This window comes from Triticum dicoccoides, chromosome 7A, assembly GCF_002162155.2.
Source record: "Triticum dicoccoides isolate Atlit2015 ecotype Zavitan chromosome 7A, WEW_v2.0, whole genome shotgun sequence".
In the NCBI taxonomy this organism is placed as follows: domain Eukaryota; kingdom Viridiplantae; phylum Streptophyta; class Magnoliopsida; order Poales; family Poaceae; genus Triticum; species Triticum dicoccoides.
Genome location: NC_041392.1, coordinates 656,115,620 through 656,132,864, shown reverse-complemented (window position 1 = coordinate 656,132,864; position 17,245 = coordinate 656,115,620). Strand labels below are relative to the sequence as shown.

The following is a 17,245-nucleotide window of genomic DNA, read 5'->3' as shown; positions in this document are numbered from 1 at the left end:
CCAGCAGCGTCTCATCTTCGCTGGTAAGCAGCTTGAGGATGGCCGCACCCTGGCGGACTATAACATCCAGAAGGAGTCCACCCTTCACCTGGTGCTCAGGCTCAGGGGTGGGATGCAGATTTTTGTGAAGACCCTCACCGGCAAGACCATCACACTTGAGGTCGAGTCCTCGGACACAATTGACAATGTGAAGGCTAAGATCCAGGACAAGGAAGGCATCCCTCCGGACCAGCAACGTCTCATCTTTGCTGGCAAGCAGCTGGAGGATGGCCGCACCCTGGCTGACTACAACATCCAGAAGGAGTCCACCCTCCACCTGGTGCTCCGCCTTCGTGGGGGCATGCAAATCTTTGTCAAGACCCTCACCGGCAAGACCATCACCCTGGAGGTTGAGTCCTCTGACACCATCGACAATGTGAAGGCGAAAATCCAGGACAAGGAGGGCATTCCCCCGGACCAGCAGCGCCTGATCTTCGCTGGTAAGCAGCTTGAGGATGGCCGCACCCTGGCGGACTATAACATCCAGAAGGAGTCCACCCTTCACTTGGTGCTCCGTCTCCGTGGTGGCCAGTAAGTGCCTGTCAATGGAGCGGCTTCTCTGTGGGTTGGGTTCACAGGTCTTGTGTCTTTGATATGTCCTCGAATGGTGCCTGTGTCTGTCGTCCTGGTCGTTTCTATGTTTCTACCGTAGTGTGATGCATCGTTATGTTCGGTTGTTTTTGAGAATTGCTGCTGTTGTGAACAGCTTTGGTGAACTTGATAAATAAGTGAGCCCTGAATTGTGTCTGCAGCTGCGAGTTATCCTGTGTTTTCTTTTGTTTGCTTCTATCTGATGCATTTCATCTCTATTCATATGAATATTGTACCTTGCATTTGTTAGTTCGACTATATGGTACTTTGTGGCAATTACATCTTTGGTTATCATAGAGGCTTCGCTCATCAGAGTAGCCGTATTTGTCGACAAGCAGCATGGTCGGGCACTCTGGTGGGGTCATGGAATGTAGTTTCTTATGCCGTAAATTTTGATCATGTCTTGTCCTGTGAAGCTAATAGCACATTAACAATACAATTGAAAACGATGTAATTTTGATCTGTTTATCCTATGGATGAACAAACACTGACTTAGTTGTCAATCAAAAGGATAAGAAAAACGATGTTCCATATGTTCTAATTTGTTCATATACCAAGTAAAAGTATCTGTGTAACTAGTAGAAAATTCAGTAGATCAGAACAACATATGGTACCAACCCATTTTGTACATCAAGGTTGATTGAAAAATATTGTAAGGAAAATCTGTTGTGATTCTGGTGCGCCAACTACAAAATTATGTGTGTGCGTTATATTGTATAAGGTGAGAAGCATTTCGGCAATGCAAATTGTGTGGACCTTCATACTTCTTTTTGCAATGAGTATTCACCGGTTTATTAAGTGCATGAATCCCCAACTTTCACCATATGCACAAAAATTCTGAGGGTTATGTGGGCATTATGCCAGCCAGACGGATGTAAAGTAAAATTAACTTTGTGCAACTCATATGTTGCCGCTAACTATTTTTCCAATATAAATCTAAATATCTGCTTCCCCCATGTAAAGTATGAGTAACCCATACATGAGATGCCTTATAGTTGTTACCTCTCTTCTGGTACTTATCTTTCCCATTCTATGGCTAGGTTAACGAGATAGCAAGCGAAAAGTAGAAAGAGCAGAATAACTGCTAATCAACCAATGGTGGCAAATTAACTTCTTAAAAAGTCGATGGGAAGGGAATGGGGGCTGTTAATGTGCATAGGTGCTGGTTCAACTTTAAAATGTACTCCTTCTGTTCGGAATTACTTGTCGCAGAAATGGATGTATCTAGATGTATTTTAATTCTAGATACATCCATATCCGAGACAAGTAATTCCGAACGGAGGGAGTACGTGACAAAGAGAGACATTTGATGACATGGAGAATTTAGGAGCACCGGTCACATACACAAAGTTAGGTGCAGATAGTTATTCTCGTTGAAGATTAAAATAAATAATAGTTGAAATTACCCATGTGTGCCTTTTGCTAAAAAAAATTATGCATTGAACATACATGTTGTAAGGATAAGTCTTAATGATATATCAATAATAAAATATTACATAACAATATAAGTTTAACATATTACTTAATATCACATATCCTCGAAGCAAAACATGTTGACAATGTGCATCTTATGTTAATGCGGCTCTAGATGCTGCAGTTCAAGAATGTGTGTTTCATCGACCATGATGTAAACATATTATTTCAATGGCTTAGAATGAGACGCTAGTGAGTCATACTGGTCATTGATGGTTCTGCTGGGCTTGATGATTTCCGCATATGCCAGGTATCAAGATAACTGCGAACTGAGTGTAGTTTAGATGGTTAGGTTCCTTTGTGGTGGAAGCAACCCATCAGGAATCAAGTACTAGAATTGACACTGGTGCTCGCATTTTTTTGGATTTGTTTCAGGCTTTTTAACGATGTTCGTTCAGTGTGAGGAGACGTTTCCGTCAACTACGAGGTGTCTATGGCGATTCCTCGGTATCTCGGAGGTACTCATAAAAATAGGTTGTGCATGCATGTGTTCATAGGGATAAGTATTTGTGCGTGCATGTGAGCATGTATGATTGTACCATGTAAAAGAAGGATCTAGATAACTAATCATGTATAAGCCCTACAAGAGGACAGTATACTTGCAACATGAGCGCCACTTGTGCACGGATTCTTTGGTCAAGAATTGTCATGTTTTTTTTTATTTTGACCCGATTAAAATTAAGTGGATGTAATGAAACGAGAAATTAAATTAGACTACTTAATTTTTGAACCTACTAACCCATTCTATGTAGATTCAACAATATAATAGAAAGACTCTAAAGTATCGTAGAAAAAAAATTATATATAGTTCTTACTACCACACTTTAAGATTCCAACCTTGGATGTCTAGAAATGGCACAAGTGAGAATTTTGCACAATGCGATACATCTCATACAAAATTTCAATCTAATGAGTACATATGCAAATAAAGGAAGTAGCAACATGAAAAATAATCCTACTCATCTTTGTGATAGATTTACAAATCGACTAAACTATCCAGAGTTGCATCAAAGTAGCTAGAAGAGCACTGTAGCACTTGGAAACAGAGCAAAAGCAGATAAATCAATGCTGTTGAAAAGGTGGGTCAATTTGTGAACACTAGAATTGCAGTCGTCGTAGAAAGACAACCTGCACATAGTACGTGAAAGGCATGCCAAGTGTATACATGCGTGAGTATTCAAGCATAACGCCATTATAAATTAATGGCTACACTCACGACATCTTCGTGGAAGGCTTTGTTCTGCACCTTCTCGCTTCCTAATACCTCTCATGCCTAGGTAATGCTAACAAGTGATCGAGAATAACAATTTGCTCGATGCATTCCTCTTTGCTGTGTAGAGAAGGAGAGGAGCTAGAATACCCTAAACCTAAATTGATTCCTCGTCTCTATTTATGGTGGGAGTGGTGCATATATAAGATGGATTGTACAAAAAGACCTCCGTGAAGGAGATGGTGGGATACCGTAAAGGACGGAGTTAGCATCGTAAGAGAGCATGAGCAAACAGAGAACAACATCACTTTATAAATAGTTAAATACCCATCTGTAGTCATTCTCCTGTAGTTATCAAATGTTTGTGCGTATATGTTCTCCTGCAATCATGTCTTGAATGTGTGTATACCCTTCACCCTAGGATGCGTCTTAATGTGAAAATATAACCATGTCCTTTTGCACCATAAAGATATCATAACATTTTCAATGTGACGGGTGGTTTTCAATAATGGGCAATCACAGATTTTTGCCGTGCACCTATTAAAGTTAAATGAGTGTGTCTTTCCGTTGCCTTTCCCATTGATTTCGCGTTCCGCTAAAACTTAAACCGTGAACATTTCGAGAAAGATGCAGATCAAAATGTGTGGCACCTTGAGTACGAGAGAAAAACTACATAGGCAAGCTCTGCATGCATATTGCTCACTAGTACAACTTAGAAGCTGACATTAAAGATGTTGCCGCTCCTATGACCTCGTGGAACGATGGCACGCTATCCTCTTCGGTGATGCCTACTGGAATTTCTTTGAGAGCAAGGGGGCAGAAATTTTTAGTGGGTGCACTTGCGTTGGAAATTCAAATGGATATAATAGTATTCTCAATAATTCGAAAGGATTTGTAAAATCCCTCTTTCCCGGCGAACACGGCGCGGCACCATAGATGCGGCAAAGTCCCAGTAAAAGTGTGACATTTCCTCAAATTGCTCCTCCTCGTGCCAGACAATCGATCCATACAAACTGACACAGGTTTCTGGTCGTCTCATTCATAACCCTGTGCGTGCTTGCTGGGCAAACTTCTTGTGCTGTCAGCGTCAACCGACAGTGTAGTGGCATTGATGCGTGGACTAGGTGCGGTCTGTTTGTGCATCACCTGGCACAACCCAACCCAACCCTTGGGCCTTCCCGGGTTTTTTTTGGAGAAGATTGGGCCATCCTAGGTGTTGCATAGGTGTTTATCTCAGTCAAATTAGGTTGCCGGCCCATTTACCGCCTATAGTTCATTTTTTTATTTTAAAAATATAGTTAAAGGCAAGTTTTATAGGACGGCTGTTCGACCTGCTATGTTGTATGACGCTGAGTGTTGGCCAACTAAAAGACGACATGTTCAACAGTTAGGTGTGGCGGATATGCGCATGTTGAGATGGATGTGTGGCCACACAAGAAAGGGCCAAGTCCGAAATGATGTATACGAGATAGAGTTGGGGTAGCGCCGATTGAAGAGAAGCTTGTTCAACATCGTCTAAGAAGGTTTGGACATATCCAGGCCTCCAGATGCGCCAGTGCATAGCGAAAGGCTAAAGGGTGCTGATAGTGTCAAGAGAGGTTAGGATAGACCGAACTTGACATGAGAGGAGTCTGTAAAGAGGGATCTGAAGGACTGGAGTACCACCAGAGAACTAGCCATGGACAAGGGATGTGTGGAAGCTTGCTATCCATGTGATAGAACCATGATTTAGTTGTGAGATCTTATGAGTTTCACCTCTAGCCTACCCCAACTTGTTTGGGACTAAAGGTTAAAATGTTCACATCTCTAGACAAAAGGAAGAAGATGCTTCATACCTTTATTTCCATAAGTTATTCATATATCAAGTAAAATGTCCACATAATCGGTCAAAAATCATGAGGATTACCAAAATCTTGGTACCAACCAATTTTGGAAACCAATTTTCATTGGATTTTTTCCTACATAAAAAATGCATAAGTTTCAAGAACATGTGGATGGGCAAATTGGAAAAAACCCTTTACGACATAGAGATATCACACATGAGATAAACAAGAAACCATTTGCGATAGGCACACGTCATAGACGTAAACGGGTTTCTAGTGGGTGCTGATCAGAGATCATGTTGTTATGTAGGCGAACTGTTACCCATCAACCATGGACCCACATCATTGACATTAACATGATGACGAGTGTGCAATATGATTTTTTGTCCGTCAGAGAAAGCATGGTCTTAAGCTGTAGCAATGCTTGCATGGTATCACAAGCAAATTCAAATGGATACTTTCTCAATTCAGAATTAGTTGACGCTCAAACAAATGTATCTAGAAGTATTTCGGTGCTAGATACATTCTTTTGAGCATCAAATAATTCTGGGCGGAGGGAGTATATCCTTACTAAATGACTATGGCCAATCTTCTTGGCAATTTATAGCAACATAGAGCCAAATAAGTTATGTTAAAGTCACGATACAGGCAATTCTCCAGCACGTCCAGCACAAGATACTCAGCATGTGCAGGCCCTTTATTTCCAAGATGTTGTGCTTAGAGTTTTTTTTGCGGGTGTGCTTAGAGTTAGAAGATAAGTGAATCTAAGTGCTCTGCCAGTGCAACTCAAATAACAGTGACATAGACTCTCTATGCGCCTCCGTGCAAGAGCTAGTTCCACACCTTGTCACGTCCCATTACCTTCCATTCCAAACTAATGAACTAATTAACAAGAGAGAGAACATGGTTTCTCGATTTGTTCCACTTTATTACAAGGAAAAGAAGAGGAGCCGACACGCACAAACCTAAACTGATTCTTCATTTGGCTTGTGATGGGAAGCGAGGCATATATGGGATGGACTCGGTGGAAGACCGGGAAGGACGCTTTTTTTTTTGCTAGGGGTGCTTGCTCTTATTTGAGAAAACCACAAAATGATGGGCTAGGGCTATGGTAAAAAGAAAGGGTTAGTGTCCTACAAGAGCAGGAGTAAATAGAGAAGCACCAACACTTCATAAATACCCATATCTCATTATTCTTTAGTTCCCAAATGTTTATCACTTGTGAGTATATATCTTCTCCTGCAGTTAGGTCTCGAACCAATCCTTTGTGTGCTCCATACAGTACCAGCAAGAGTAAATATAGAAGCATCAACACTTCATAAATACACATCTCTTATCACTCTTCTCTAGTTGCCAAATGTTTATGACTTGTGAGTATGTATGTTCTCCTACAGTGAGGCCTTGAACCAATCATTTGCATGCTCCTTAATCTGATGTCGTATCAACTTAAAGACATTACACACAAATAATAACCATGTCCTCTTGCATCATAGAGCGACTAGAACATTACTAAAGTGCATGGTGATTTTCTATAATTGGCAATTTCGTTAATGCATCACCCTAAGACCATAATTAAACTCGGTCTTTGCAACACCATGATGGCAAAGCATGGACAATGCATACATTCAACATACGAACCAGCAGAATTTTTTTTACGAACCAGCAGAAAATAAAAATAAAAATAAAAGCCAAGGAGGAAGATGCCCATAGTCGGCGCCTTAAATAAGGCACCACCTAGCAGGTGTGGCGTTGCAAAGGCCCAACTCCATTCACCATGGAGCTCATTTTGCAAAAAAAAAAATAAAAAAATCTACAAATACATATGCATATTCTTCAAGTATGATAAAATTTCATCAACTAGTTTAATTATTTCCGGCGATGCGCATTCAGTGGGAGGAGACGATAAAGTGCCTACGGTGACTTCGTAAATCTCAAGATGATATGCCGGTTCAGTCTTTCGGAGGTGCTTATAGGGGTAGGGTGTGCGTGTGTGCGTTCAAAGGGGTGAGTGTATGCGCGTGTATATGAGCGCTTGCGTCTGTACCGATGTTCAAAAAAAACTAGTTTAATTATTTGCATGCTACAGAAGAAAGACAAATATCTGACCCCAAATACAACAAAGAAAAGATCTATTTTAATCTGTGTATTTGTGTTTTTGTGTACATCACATATGACTATATATGTTCATAAAATTTTATACATGCATACTACTACCTCCGTTCGGAATTACTTGTTATAAAAATGGATGTATCTACAACTAAAATACATCTAGATACATTCATTTCTTAGACGAGTAATTCCGAACGGAGTGAGTACAAATATATGTCCAGATGAACACTTTTTTCAGATTTTTTTTGAGATGTGGAAAAGCTTGGCCTCTGCAGGCACTTTTCAACCACCTAGTTCCGCTTTGCTTCATGGCAGCACTACAAGGCTATAGGAGGAAAGAGTGCAAATCAAGATCATTTTGCAAAGCAATTCGCTGATGAGGTACAAACAGCCACACTATCTACAGAAATTTGCATGATTTTTAATACAACTTAAAACATAAGAGAACATGCTCAGAAGTACAATGAATATACAAGAAAAACATACGCAGGGCAATGTTACGAACTTACTTATAGAGATAACAGAGATTCCACATACTGGTAAATCAGGAGAATGGTTACTTATATGCACATGCTACTATTGCAGACATCAGAATATTTCCAAAAGATAAATCAAATCTATCAGAGTTGTACCAAAAGTAGTGATGGACCATTTGTGTAAAAAAAAGAAAAAATTCTTCGCATATCACCCTGAGCTGCCCTATATCTTCTCGCGCATTGGCTAGACTAAAATTATGGTGATATCTCATCAAATTCGTCGTTGGAAGTAACCGAACTGGAGTGCAAAATTCAGGAAATAGCAGCAGTTACAATCACCCTTATGACCTCTTCCACCATGGTGCAAAGTCGCACACTCCTAATATTATTCAGATGATAACCAATAGGTCCTAAAAAGACAACAAGCGCCCTTGCTTGGTAAAAATACACTTTCTCTGATCTGAATCGCTTAATTCACCAGACTGCGCGGCCAACGGCAGCTGCAGTATCTATTCTGGTCCACTTCAGTTCTCCGAATCGTCAGAGTCACTCCTCTCAGGCTCAGCTTCTTCGCCATTTGCAGCAGGCTCTTGAGCGTCTGGCTTGGGTGCAGGAGCTGGTGCAGCTTTCTTGCGGTCACCACCTTCACCACCCCCACCTTCACCACCTTCTACAAACAAGTTAAAGAAGTTTATACGTAGACAGGTTGGCATACAAATGGCGAGATTTCCTTTCTATGATGGTTTGACCAATGAACACAATGCAATCATGATACAAAACCTATGACGTCAGTATCGATCTTTTAACAAGGTTAGGTTTGGAAACATCTATACGCAATCACTATAATGGCATGATTAGGAGATTCACAACATTATCTTTATCAACAAGGGAAGTACATATAGACATAATGATTTCTAAAGTGAAGGGCAAGCAGTTTGTGCATTAGGAAGTTGATGATGAGACAATGGAAGTGCAAAACTACCAACCAAACAGTACAGAAAGAAACAAATTACTGCCATTTATTCCATTGCAATAAGGTGAAACATTTTGCATATCTCACGGACCAAAAGGATACTGACAGACACTCCATGCATAATACTTATAAGATCCTTCTCAACTCGGTGAACAAGCTCTGCCTGCAAAAATGAGTGCATGCAAACTTTAGCATCCTGATTAACAGTATATTTCAATCAACATGAAAAAACTATAGCTGAAGAGTAGTCAATTCATATATACATTCAAGCCAGGCTCTCTGCGATAACGTCGCCTACGTGCATCCCTCATTGGAGGAGTAAGTCCATGCTTGTATTCAACTTCTTCTGGAGCAGGATCAACATCTTCTCTTACCATTACCATCTGTTCCAGTTTAAAATGATTATAAGGCCTACAAATTAATGAGATATATACGAAAACCTTCACTTTTACCTGACCAATATCAGCAGCTTTAACTAAGAATGAATCATCATATGTCTTATACGACTCCACAACAGTTGGGAGATCCAAGAGAGATGCAGGAAAGCTCTGGTTACCAATCATAAATGTGCCACTTCTTCCATCATCTGTAGGAGGAAAAATACCATCAACCAGAAGGCGATAAAGATTAAGTAAAGATCAGTCCTGATAACAATTATATACTACTATAGTAAGTTGTATTCTCAAAAACCAAGAGAGACCATTGCGTTGTAATTTCAGGAAATGAAACGCATAAACTGAATATGCACCTACACAATGCTACATCTAAAGTTTGGCATGAATTAATTTATCAGCATTTGAAGGGTATAACTACAGAGGTTGTCTAGTAAGAGCCTGGCATGCCACTATGAAAAAGCCTAAGATTTTCAGAATCATATATTTACTGACCCAAGTTTCTTTTTTGTTGCCAATATAGACTGGTTATAAATAAGGCAAGTTGAGCACATCTGAGCCAAAAAATGCAATCCCAGTAACTTGTGGAAAAGGGAAAACAAACACAGAAAACAGTTAAGTGAGATCTTCAAACTGATCTCATCTCATCCGCAGATAAATATCTAGAATGCAGCAACCGTTGAGCTACAAAGAAACAACACAGGTGTGGAGTTTTGTGATATGGTGATACTTCAATTATCTATTTAATCTGCGTGAGCAACGCTCATTTGAATTGTGTTAATGAGACAGTTACAACAGACTAATCTGCTAAGAACACATTCCAACCTATCAGTGCAAATCTAGGGCATCAACAAATACAGTGCTAATCATGGTTCACTTTATTCATGTTTCAGATAGGAGATAGCACAATGAAGCGTGTAATCGCCGGCCGGCCAGCGATGGGCTGTTCGCTCCAAACTACCAAGAACACTTAACACATACCGATATACTCCCTCCGTCCCAAAATTCTTGTCTTATATTTGTCTAGATACGGATGTACCTAATACTAAAACGTGACCTGATACATCCGTATTTAGACAAATCTAAGACAAGAATTTTGGGACGGAGGGAGTACCATGATGAGAGCCAGTAGTGCTAGATATTGGCATATCGCTAGGGCAGGGTACTCCAATACCAGTTAGTAGTTCGTCAAACCGCATGAGTTCGTCAAACCGCATGCTGGCATGCTGCTCCGCCAGCAAACTATCTAACAAATGTCCGTCTCTCTTTCAGTGTATTCTCTGAGAAATACCCTGTCTCGGTTGCTCCTCAGATCCACAGTTCTACCACTCTACAACAATTTGCCGCGAAAACGGGAAGTAGAATTTGCGGGGCAAAGATGAAGAGAGGCGGGGGTCACCTGAGAAGGAGAGGTCGAGGGAGGCATCCTCGGGGTTGGAGGATGAGCCGGCAGCAGATTCGTTCATAAGACGCTCGATCTGCTCTGCCACAGAAGGGGGCACACGGAGGATGAACTGCTCATCCATGGCAATTACACCGTGGGGAACCGAACTCTGTACAAGATTCCAACACACGTAAGTTCGAATGATAGCTACCTCTACCCTTTTGTCTGTTTGTCCTAGAGAAGAATTCACATCATCATTTCTAAATAAAGTAGTTCTGTTGTACAGGCATTTCGTTGATCCTCATTCATTAAAATATGTTTCACTTTTCAGATCACCCTACTTGGAAGGTTGATGGAACATTGAATGGTCTGGTGACAGCAATCCTAGAGCATTTGCAGCCCGGTTTTTGTTAAAGTAGGCCAGTTTTGCTGGATATTATATCACAATGGACTTACTACTGAAATTAGAGTTCTCCTTACTTTATTCTCATGAGAATGAAGTTACATGGTTGGTTAAAATCTATCTTTACATGGTGTGGTGCAAATACATAAATCTACATTAATACTTCTCTGCAAAAATGTGTATCACTTAGCAAACATATTTTCTTGCAGGTCACCCACAAGTATCGCAAAATTTACAGGGCTTTCCTCGAACTTCAAGTTCTTTAATACGGCAATTTTCAAAAGATTTGGAAAGTCACCTACAGTTATCATGTGTTTCTTGGATTTACCTTTCCAACTACCTCAATTCCACCGAACTCAACAAGTCTAAAAACACACACAAAATCAATTTACTAAGTATTTCTCTTTTATTGCAATAGCTTCCCCCTGCGCCCCTGTAACCCTAGAACCTATAGACACATACCTACAGCTATCCGTACAAGTCCTCAGATTTGCAGTGGTGTGTCAGTACAGTCGCCCGCTTACCGCAGTGGCCCCTGGCCGTGGCCTCCCCTAGCTCCGCCGCGCGTGCGCCCACGGCTCCGGGACGACGGCGAAGACGACCGTTTCCGAAGCGCGAGCCTCCCCTCGACTCTCCTCTCCGGTCGCCGGCGATGCCCCGCTCCCGTCTCCGGCGCCAAGAGTCCCCGGCCAGCCACTCCGCAGTGGCGGAGGTCCGGGATGGAGAGGAGGCTTGGAGGGAGGAATTAGGGCGGTGGTGGAGGAGGATCCCGCCGGCGAGCGTGGCTCCGATTTGGGTGGGGTGGGGATCGATGGAGCAGAGCACCGCCACGCCCAAGACGACGAGCTCTGCTCGTGCGTTTCCTTTTCCCCTCTTTTTTAGAGGAAATTTTCTGTCTCTCTCTCTCAGCCTAGGTTCTCGGCCCATGGAAATTAGGCCCAGCAATAAGGGCTTCTTTGGATCACAGGATTAGAAAACAAAGGAATTCAAAAAACACAGGAATTTGACGGGATTGTAGGTGCAAAACAGAGGATTACAAAATAGAGGAAAACTACAAGAATGGTCATTTGGATGGAACACAGGAAAAACACAGGAAAAGTGCCTCGATCCTACGCGAATCAGTGTAAAAAAGAGGTTATAGTGGATGTTGAAATTCCTATAGGATTGAGGTGTAGGAATGCATCCATAGGAATTTTGGAGGTGTGGTTCCTTTGATCCAAAGGGCTTCTTCAGGAAAAAATCCAATGGATTGGAATCCTCCAATATTCCTATGAAAATCCTTCAATCCAAAGAGGCCCTAAGCCTGGAACTGGAAGCGCTGGCAGGAGTATTTAACCAAAATTGTCTCAAAAAAAAATTAACCAAAAACTACCACATTTCATACAAACATGCCTAGAAACTATCATCTTACGAATTTATGCCAAAACTACCATTTTTTTCTAATCCGTAACTAAAAATTACCATGTCGGAAAAATGCCCGATTTGCCTCTTCTAAACGCCTTTCTGACGTGATGGGCCCACAAGTCAGATTGACCGTTAACTTTGACCGTTATTACAAGTGAGGCCCACACGTCAACCCTCTTCTTCCTCGAAATCACTAACTAAGGAGTACTCGTTGCAAAGAGCACTCCACTTTTCCAGGTCGCGACAAGTGACGCACATGCAGCGCGCCACTTGTCGCAACCTGGGAGTTTTCCCTTTTTTCGTAGATTCGTTTATTCAAAACGTTTTATCTCTTAAACTGTGCGTCCAAATCTCGAACCGTTTTCATCGTTGGATTCCTCGCGTCGAGATTTTCAAAACTAGATCCCATGTTGATAGGTTTTGACGAACTTTTTTTTTCACGAAAAAACCGGATGAAAAAAACCGGGCGAAAAAACTGGACCAGAAGCATGGTTTTTTTCTCTTTCCGAAAGGGGCACGTCCGTGCCTCTCGTGAAATCACAACCGTGCCTCTCGTGGAAGCAAAACTGTGACTCTCGTGAAAGGAAAAAAAACAGAAAACGCGTTTTTTTTCGTTTTTGAGAGGCACGGCCGTGACTCTCGCGAAAGCACAACCGTGCCTCTCGCGAAAGCAAAACCGTGACTCTCGCGAAAGAAAGAAAAACAGAAAAACGCGTATTTTTTTCCCTTTCCGAGAGGCACGGCCGTGACTTTCGCGAAAGCAAAACCGTGACTCTCCCGAAAGAAAAAACAACAAAAAACGCGTTTTATTTTTCCCTTTCCGAGAGGCATGGCTGTGACTCTCGCGAAAGTACAACCGTGCCTCTCGCGGAAGCAAAACCGTGACTCTCGCAAAAGGAAAAAAAAACAAAAAACGTGTTTTTTTCGTTTCCGAAAGGCACGGCCGTGACTCTTGCTAAAGCAAAACCGTGCCTCTCGCGGAAGAAAAACCGTGACTTTCGCGAAAGAGAAAAAAAGAAAACGCGTTTTTTCGCCCAATTTTTTTTTAAATTTTTTTGATCGAAAAGCTAAGAAAGACCGGGGGAAAACCAAAACGTCGGAAAAAACCAGAAAAAAACCGTTTAAAAAGCCGAAAACACGTGCAGAAAAATAAAAAAACAAAATCCGAAGGGACCGTCTAGAGCGCGACACGTGGCAAATGGCTGAGAGCGCGCCAAATGACGCTGATCGTTGCGAGGCTCCCGAAGGAGCGCTCGTTAACTAGTTGCTCCCCTTCTTCCTCCTCTCTCCCTTTCTTTGGCATTTCTACAAACACCTCGTGTGCACCACCCGCCGACGTGCGGGCGTGCAGCCTGCTCCCATCGGTCGACGCTTCCAATGGCCAGGCAACAAGAAAGAGCACATAGCTTTGATGATCGCGAGGAGCTTCGCATCGACAAGAACAAGCCGACAACAACACCGAGGAGCCATGGCAAGACCCTTCCTGCCTCTGCTATATGTACCCTCGCACGCTTCGCCGAGCAAAGCTCTCCACCTGATCGATCCATCCATCTCCTCCCCAGTTACACATCAACCATGGCTCGTCGTGGCGGCGGCGGAAGCTGCAACAGCACGGCCAGCCGTACCTCATGGGGGGAGGCGCCCGACGGGTACGCGGCGTCGGTGGAGCTCAGCGCAAGCACCGACTCCACGTGGTCGGCCGACTCGGTGGTGCGGGTGGTGCTCTGGAGCGGCATCGTGGAGGTGTATGCGGGCGTGGTGCTCGCCTGCGTCGTCGTCAGCAACCACCCGCCGGGCCTCTGGCTCGCGCACCCAGACGTCTTCCGCAACCCGCACGACACCATCGTGCGCCCGCTCGAGCCGCTCTTCCCGGGCCAGAAGGTGTTGCTGCTACCCGAGACCACAGTGCGCCGGCTCCAGCGCGACATCCCCGAGGGCTCTGTCGGGGCCAACCCCGACCACGACGATCGCGAGGACGAGGAGGCGGAAGTGGTCGGCGGCAGAGATGGCTTGCAGGTGCACACGAGGTGTTTGTAGAAATGCCAAAGAAAGAGAGAGAGAGGAGGAGGAAGAGGGTTGACGTGTGGGCCCCATTTATAACGGTCAACCTGACTTGTGTGCCCATCCAGTCAGAAAGGCGTTTAGAAGAGGCGAATCGGGCACATTCCCGACATGGTAGTTTTTAGTCACCAATTAGCAAAAAAGTGGTAGTTTTTGGCACAAATTCATAAAGTGGTAGTTTCTGGACATGTTTCCATGAAATGTGGTAGTTTTTGGTTAAATACTCCGCTGGCAGCCTCCTCTTGCGCTGCATAGAAGGCACCATGGCGAGAACCTTTCCTAAAAAAAGAAAAAAAAAGAGAACCATGGCGAGAACAGGAGATAACAGTATGACACCATGCCTTCTCCTGCTATTGCCGCAATTTCGAGCCTCATAAACTAACCAACATTTTGTTTTTAAGGATATATACGGCGAGGCTCCGTTTGGTTCCACTCAGCTGCGAGGTCGGGGGAGGGGGGGCTTCCATTGAAAATCACGCCGACTACAGTCATGACGAACGATGGCGGCGTCTATGACGTCGTTCCCTTCTCGAGGCATCATTGTTACAGGTCGCAGCACCACGTTCGGGATGCTCGGGGGGAAACCCTAGAACTGGGTCTTTCCGGATCGGACGATGAGGGCATCTTCAATATCGTTCTCCCTTCTCGGGGCATTGTTTTGAAGCAGGTGCTAACTGGAAGGGCCCAGTGGTCGAGTCCACATCGACGGTGGCAAATCTTGACGACGTGGCGCAGTGGAGTCTCGGCGTTTGATGCGGGTCGACGGACTCGCGCAGGAGGGTGCCGTTGTTTGGCGTCATGGTGGCATTGACGGCAGGCCTAGAAAGGTCGATGCGTCTGTTCCTGTTCTGAAGATGGACCGGTGGAAGATGGCGGCCGCCGCCTCTGAGAGTGCACCGGACCAATGTGTGGCCCAGCCCCGGCATTGTGGCTTGGTTGAGGCCTCCGACTTTAGATGTTAGGCTTTAATGCGAAGTCTATTTGGTATATTAGGCTCGGACTATCGACACCATCTCATCAAGTGGATAGGAGTAGCGACAGATGTTGCCGATGTGACCAAGCCAATACAATATTTGAGTTTGTGTATGCTGTTAAAGTGACAACAAAACAAACAGTGTGGTTGCTCTACAGTAGAGACCTCGCTAGATCTTCTGGTATACTTGTCACTGCATTTTATAAATTTAACACGGAAATGTGATTCAGAAAATACTTAGACATAATATCGATTCAGAATTCATAATAGGACGTTAATACACAAGTTTCACCACTGACATTGCAACACATCAAACTATTTAGCAAAGCCTTCTTACAATTGATGACCACTTCCCTTGCCTGTTCAAGCAAAGAGCATCTCTAACCAATCCTCCATAATCGGTTAGAACAGAATAAATTATGTTTTCCTCTTCTAGGCATCTAACCGATCCCTTATAATGGTTAGATGGGATAATTTATCCTCGATGGCCCTTAAATATAGCCATCCGCCCATCCGTGGATTATATTTTATTGCCTCCATTCTTTCCTACGCTATGCGCCGCTGGACCGCATCCATTCCGGCGCCGCCCTCCTTGCCTCCATTGGCCAGTGGCCACCACACGCCACCGCTGGCACCCGCAGCCCCGCCAAACTCCTACCACCAGATTTCGGTGGGATTTCAGCAATATTTTTTTAAATATTTTTTGTTCTTTCCATCGTCGCCGGCCCAGGCGACGCCCCTCCTCCTTGTCTCTAGCTCGACGGCTCTCCTCCCGTCGGCCCCATCATCGACACTCGGTTGCACTCCACCGCCTCCCCGATAGCAGCTCCGGGTAGTGATCGAAATGCAGGTCCAAGAGGAGCTCCGCTTCGTCGTGTCCAGATGACGTCGCATGTGCCGGAGTGTGTTCCACCTCCTGCTTGTGCTTTTGGAGGATGGCACGGTCACCGGGGATCTGTTCTTGTACGATGGCGAGGTGGTACTATCCAATCGTCGGCGCTGCCAAAGATGCTCACCATTTATTTAAACAGGAGCATTGGTACAGACGGTCTCAGCACCGCAGTGGTCGCCTTGCCGCTAGGTACTGCCATTGGTCGGCTCTGCGACACGAGGCCACACGATCGAGAGCCACCTTCTAGCGTGCATGTGTGTTGTGTGTGCTACATTGCAAGTGTTCGGCGAAATGCATGAGCCAAATATAAGCTAAAGGATACTTGACTGTATTCTCCTCTAAATTATAGGGGATCGGTTAGAGATGTTCTAAGTACTTTCTAGCAGAGAGCCTTCTTTTTTTTTTCTCACTTCCTTTAACCTTTTTTTTGTGGGGTAAAAGAGATTTCATGGTGATTCAATCGTACGGCAAAGGAATCTCATGAAGACCAAACCTCAGCCTAATTGTTTGCATTTCATGGTGACCTATTTGAGCTAGGCGATGAGCAACGCTGTTTCCTGCTCGGCGAAATGTGCCAATGAAGTACTGTTTGTCTTGTGCAAGAAGAATTTATGTCTCGCCGATAATAGAGGCCGTCGGGGACCAATTAATCTCCAGCTGCTGGATCATGTTGGTTGCCAGTTCAGAATCAGTTTTGATGGTGGCACGACGCGAAGACGATCAAGCCTTCTTCATCATGGAGGATCATACCAATTTCTTCTGAAACTGCTGATTTGCATTTACTTGCACATGGAAGAAAATAGAAAAGTCCTGGAGGGTCCACATGTACGAACTCTACTCACTAGACCAATAGTTATGGCATGAAACAATAGATGTGAAACTGTGCACAAACAACAAACAACCATAAATCATGGGTGCATATATATTGTTCCATTGGCACTCATGGAGCCGCAAGCTACGAGTTGATACACATTTCTGCTGGTATCATATAGGCCAAGAGGGATGCAGGGCAAACGAAAGTAACAGAAAATATGAAATGCAT

The 17,245-nt window shown here is 43.8% G+C and overlaps 2 protein-coding genes across 2 annotated transcripts in view; one reads left to right on the top strand and one right to left on the bottom strand.

Moving 5' to 3' along the window:
* Positions 1–852, top strand: part of LOC119328660 (polyubiquitin-like) — a 2,971-nt gene extending 2,119 nt beyond the window's left edge. Inside the window, exon 3 of the mRNA XM_037601641.1 lies at positions 1–852. This exon is cut by the window's left edge and continues 1 nt beyond it. Coding sequence (XP_037457538.1) covers positions 1–574 — 574 coding nt within the window. The 3' untranslated portion in view covers positions 575–852.
* Positions 853–7,841: 6,989 nt separating this feature from the next.
* Positions 7,842–15,264, bottom strand: LOC119330578. Its single transcript, XM_037603690.1, has 7 exons — positions 15,014–15,264; positions 11,202–11,238; positions 10,486–10,639; positions 9,147–9,280; positions 8,958–9,077; positions 8,782–8,857; positions 7,842–8,391 (listed from the first exon to the last, which is right to left on the bottom strand). Exons 1-7 carry the CDS (start codon positions 15,262–15,264, stop codon positions 8,246–8,248), a joined length of 918 nt encoding a protein of 305 aa, XP_037459587.1. The 3' UTR covers positions 7,842–8,245.
* Between the last annotated feature and the right edge of the window lie 1,981 nt (positions 15,265–17,245).

Bases quoted from the DNA above. Each gene is read 5' to 3' on its own strand.
- LOC119330578 (XM_037603690.1), bottom strand. From the start codon at position 15,264: ATGCCGGGGCTGGGCCACACATTGGTCCGGTGCACTCTCAGAGGCGGC. The intron at 11,239-15,013 runs GTTAGCACCTGC...GTGTGTTTTTAG, and splicing joins TCGACCACTGGGCCCTTCCA to ACTTGTTGAGTTCGGTGGAA. The intron at 9,078-9,146 runs GTAAAAGTGAAG...AAACTGGAACAG, and splicing joins AAGCTGCTGATATTGGTCAG to ATGGTAATGGTAAGAGAAGA.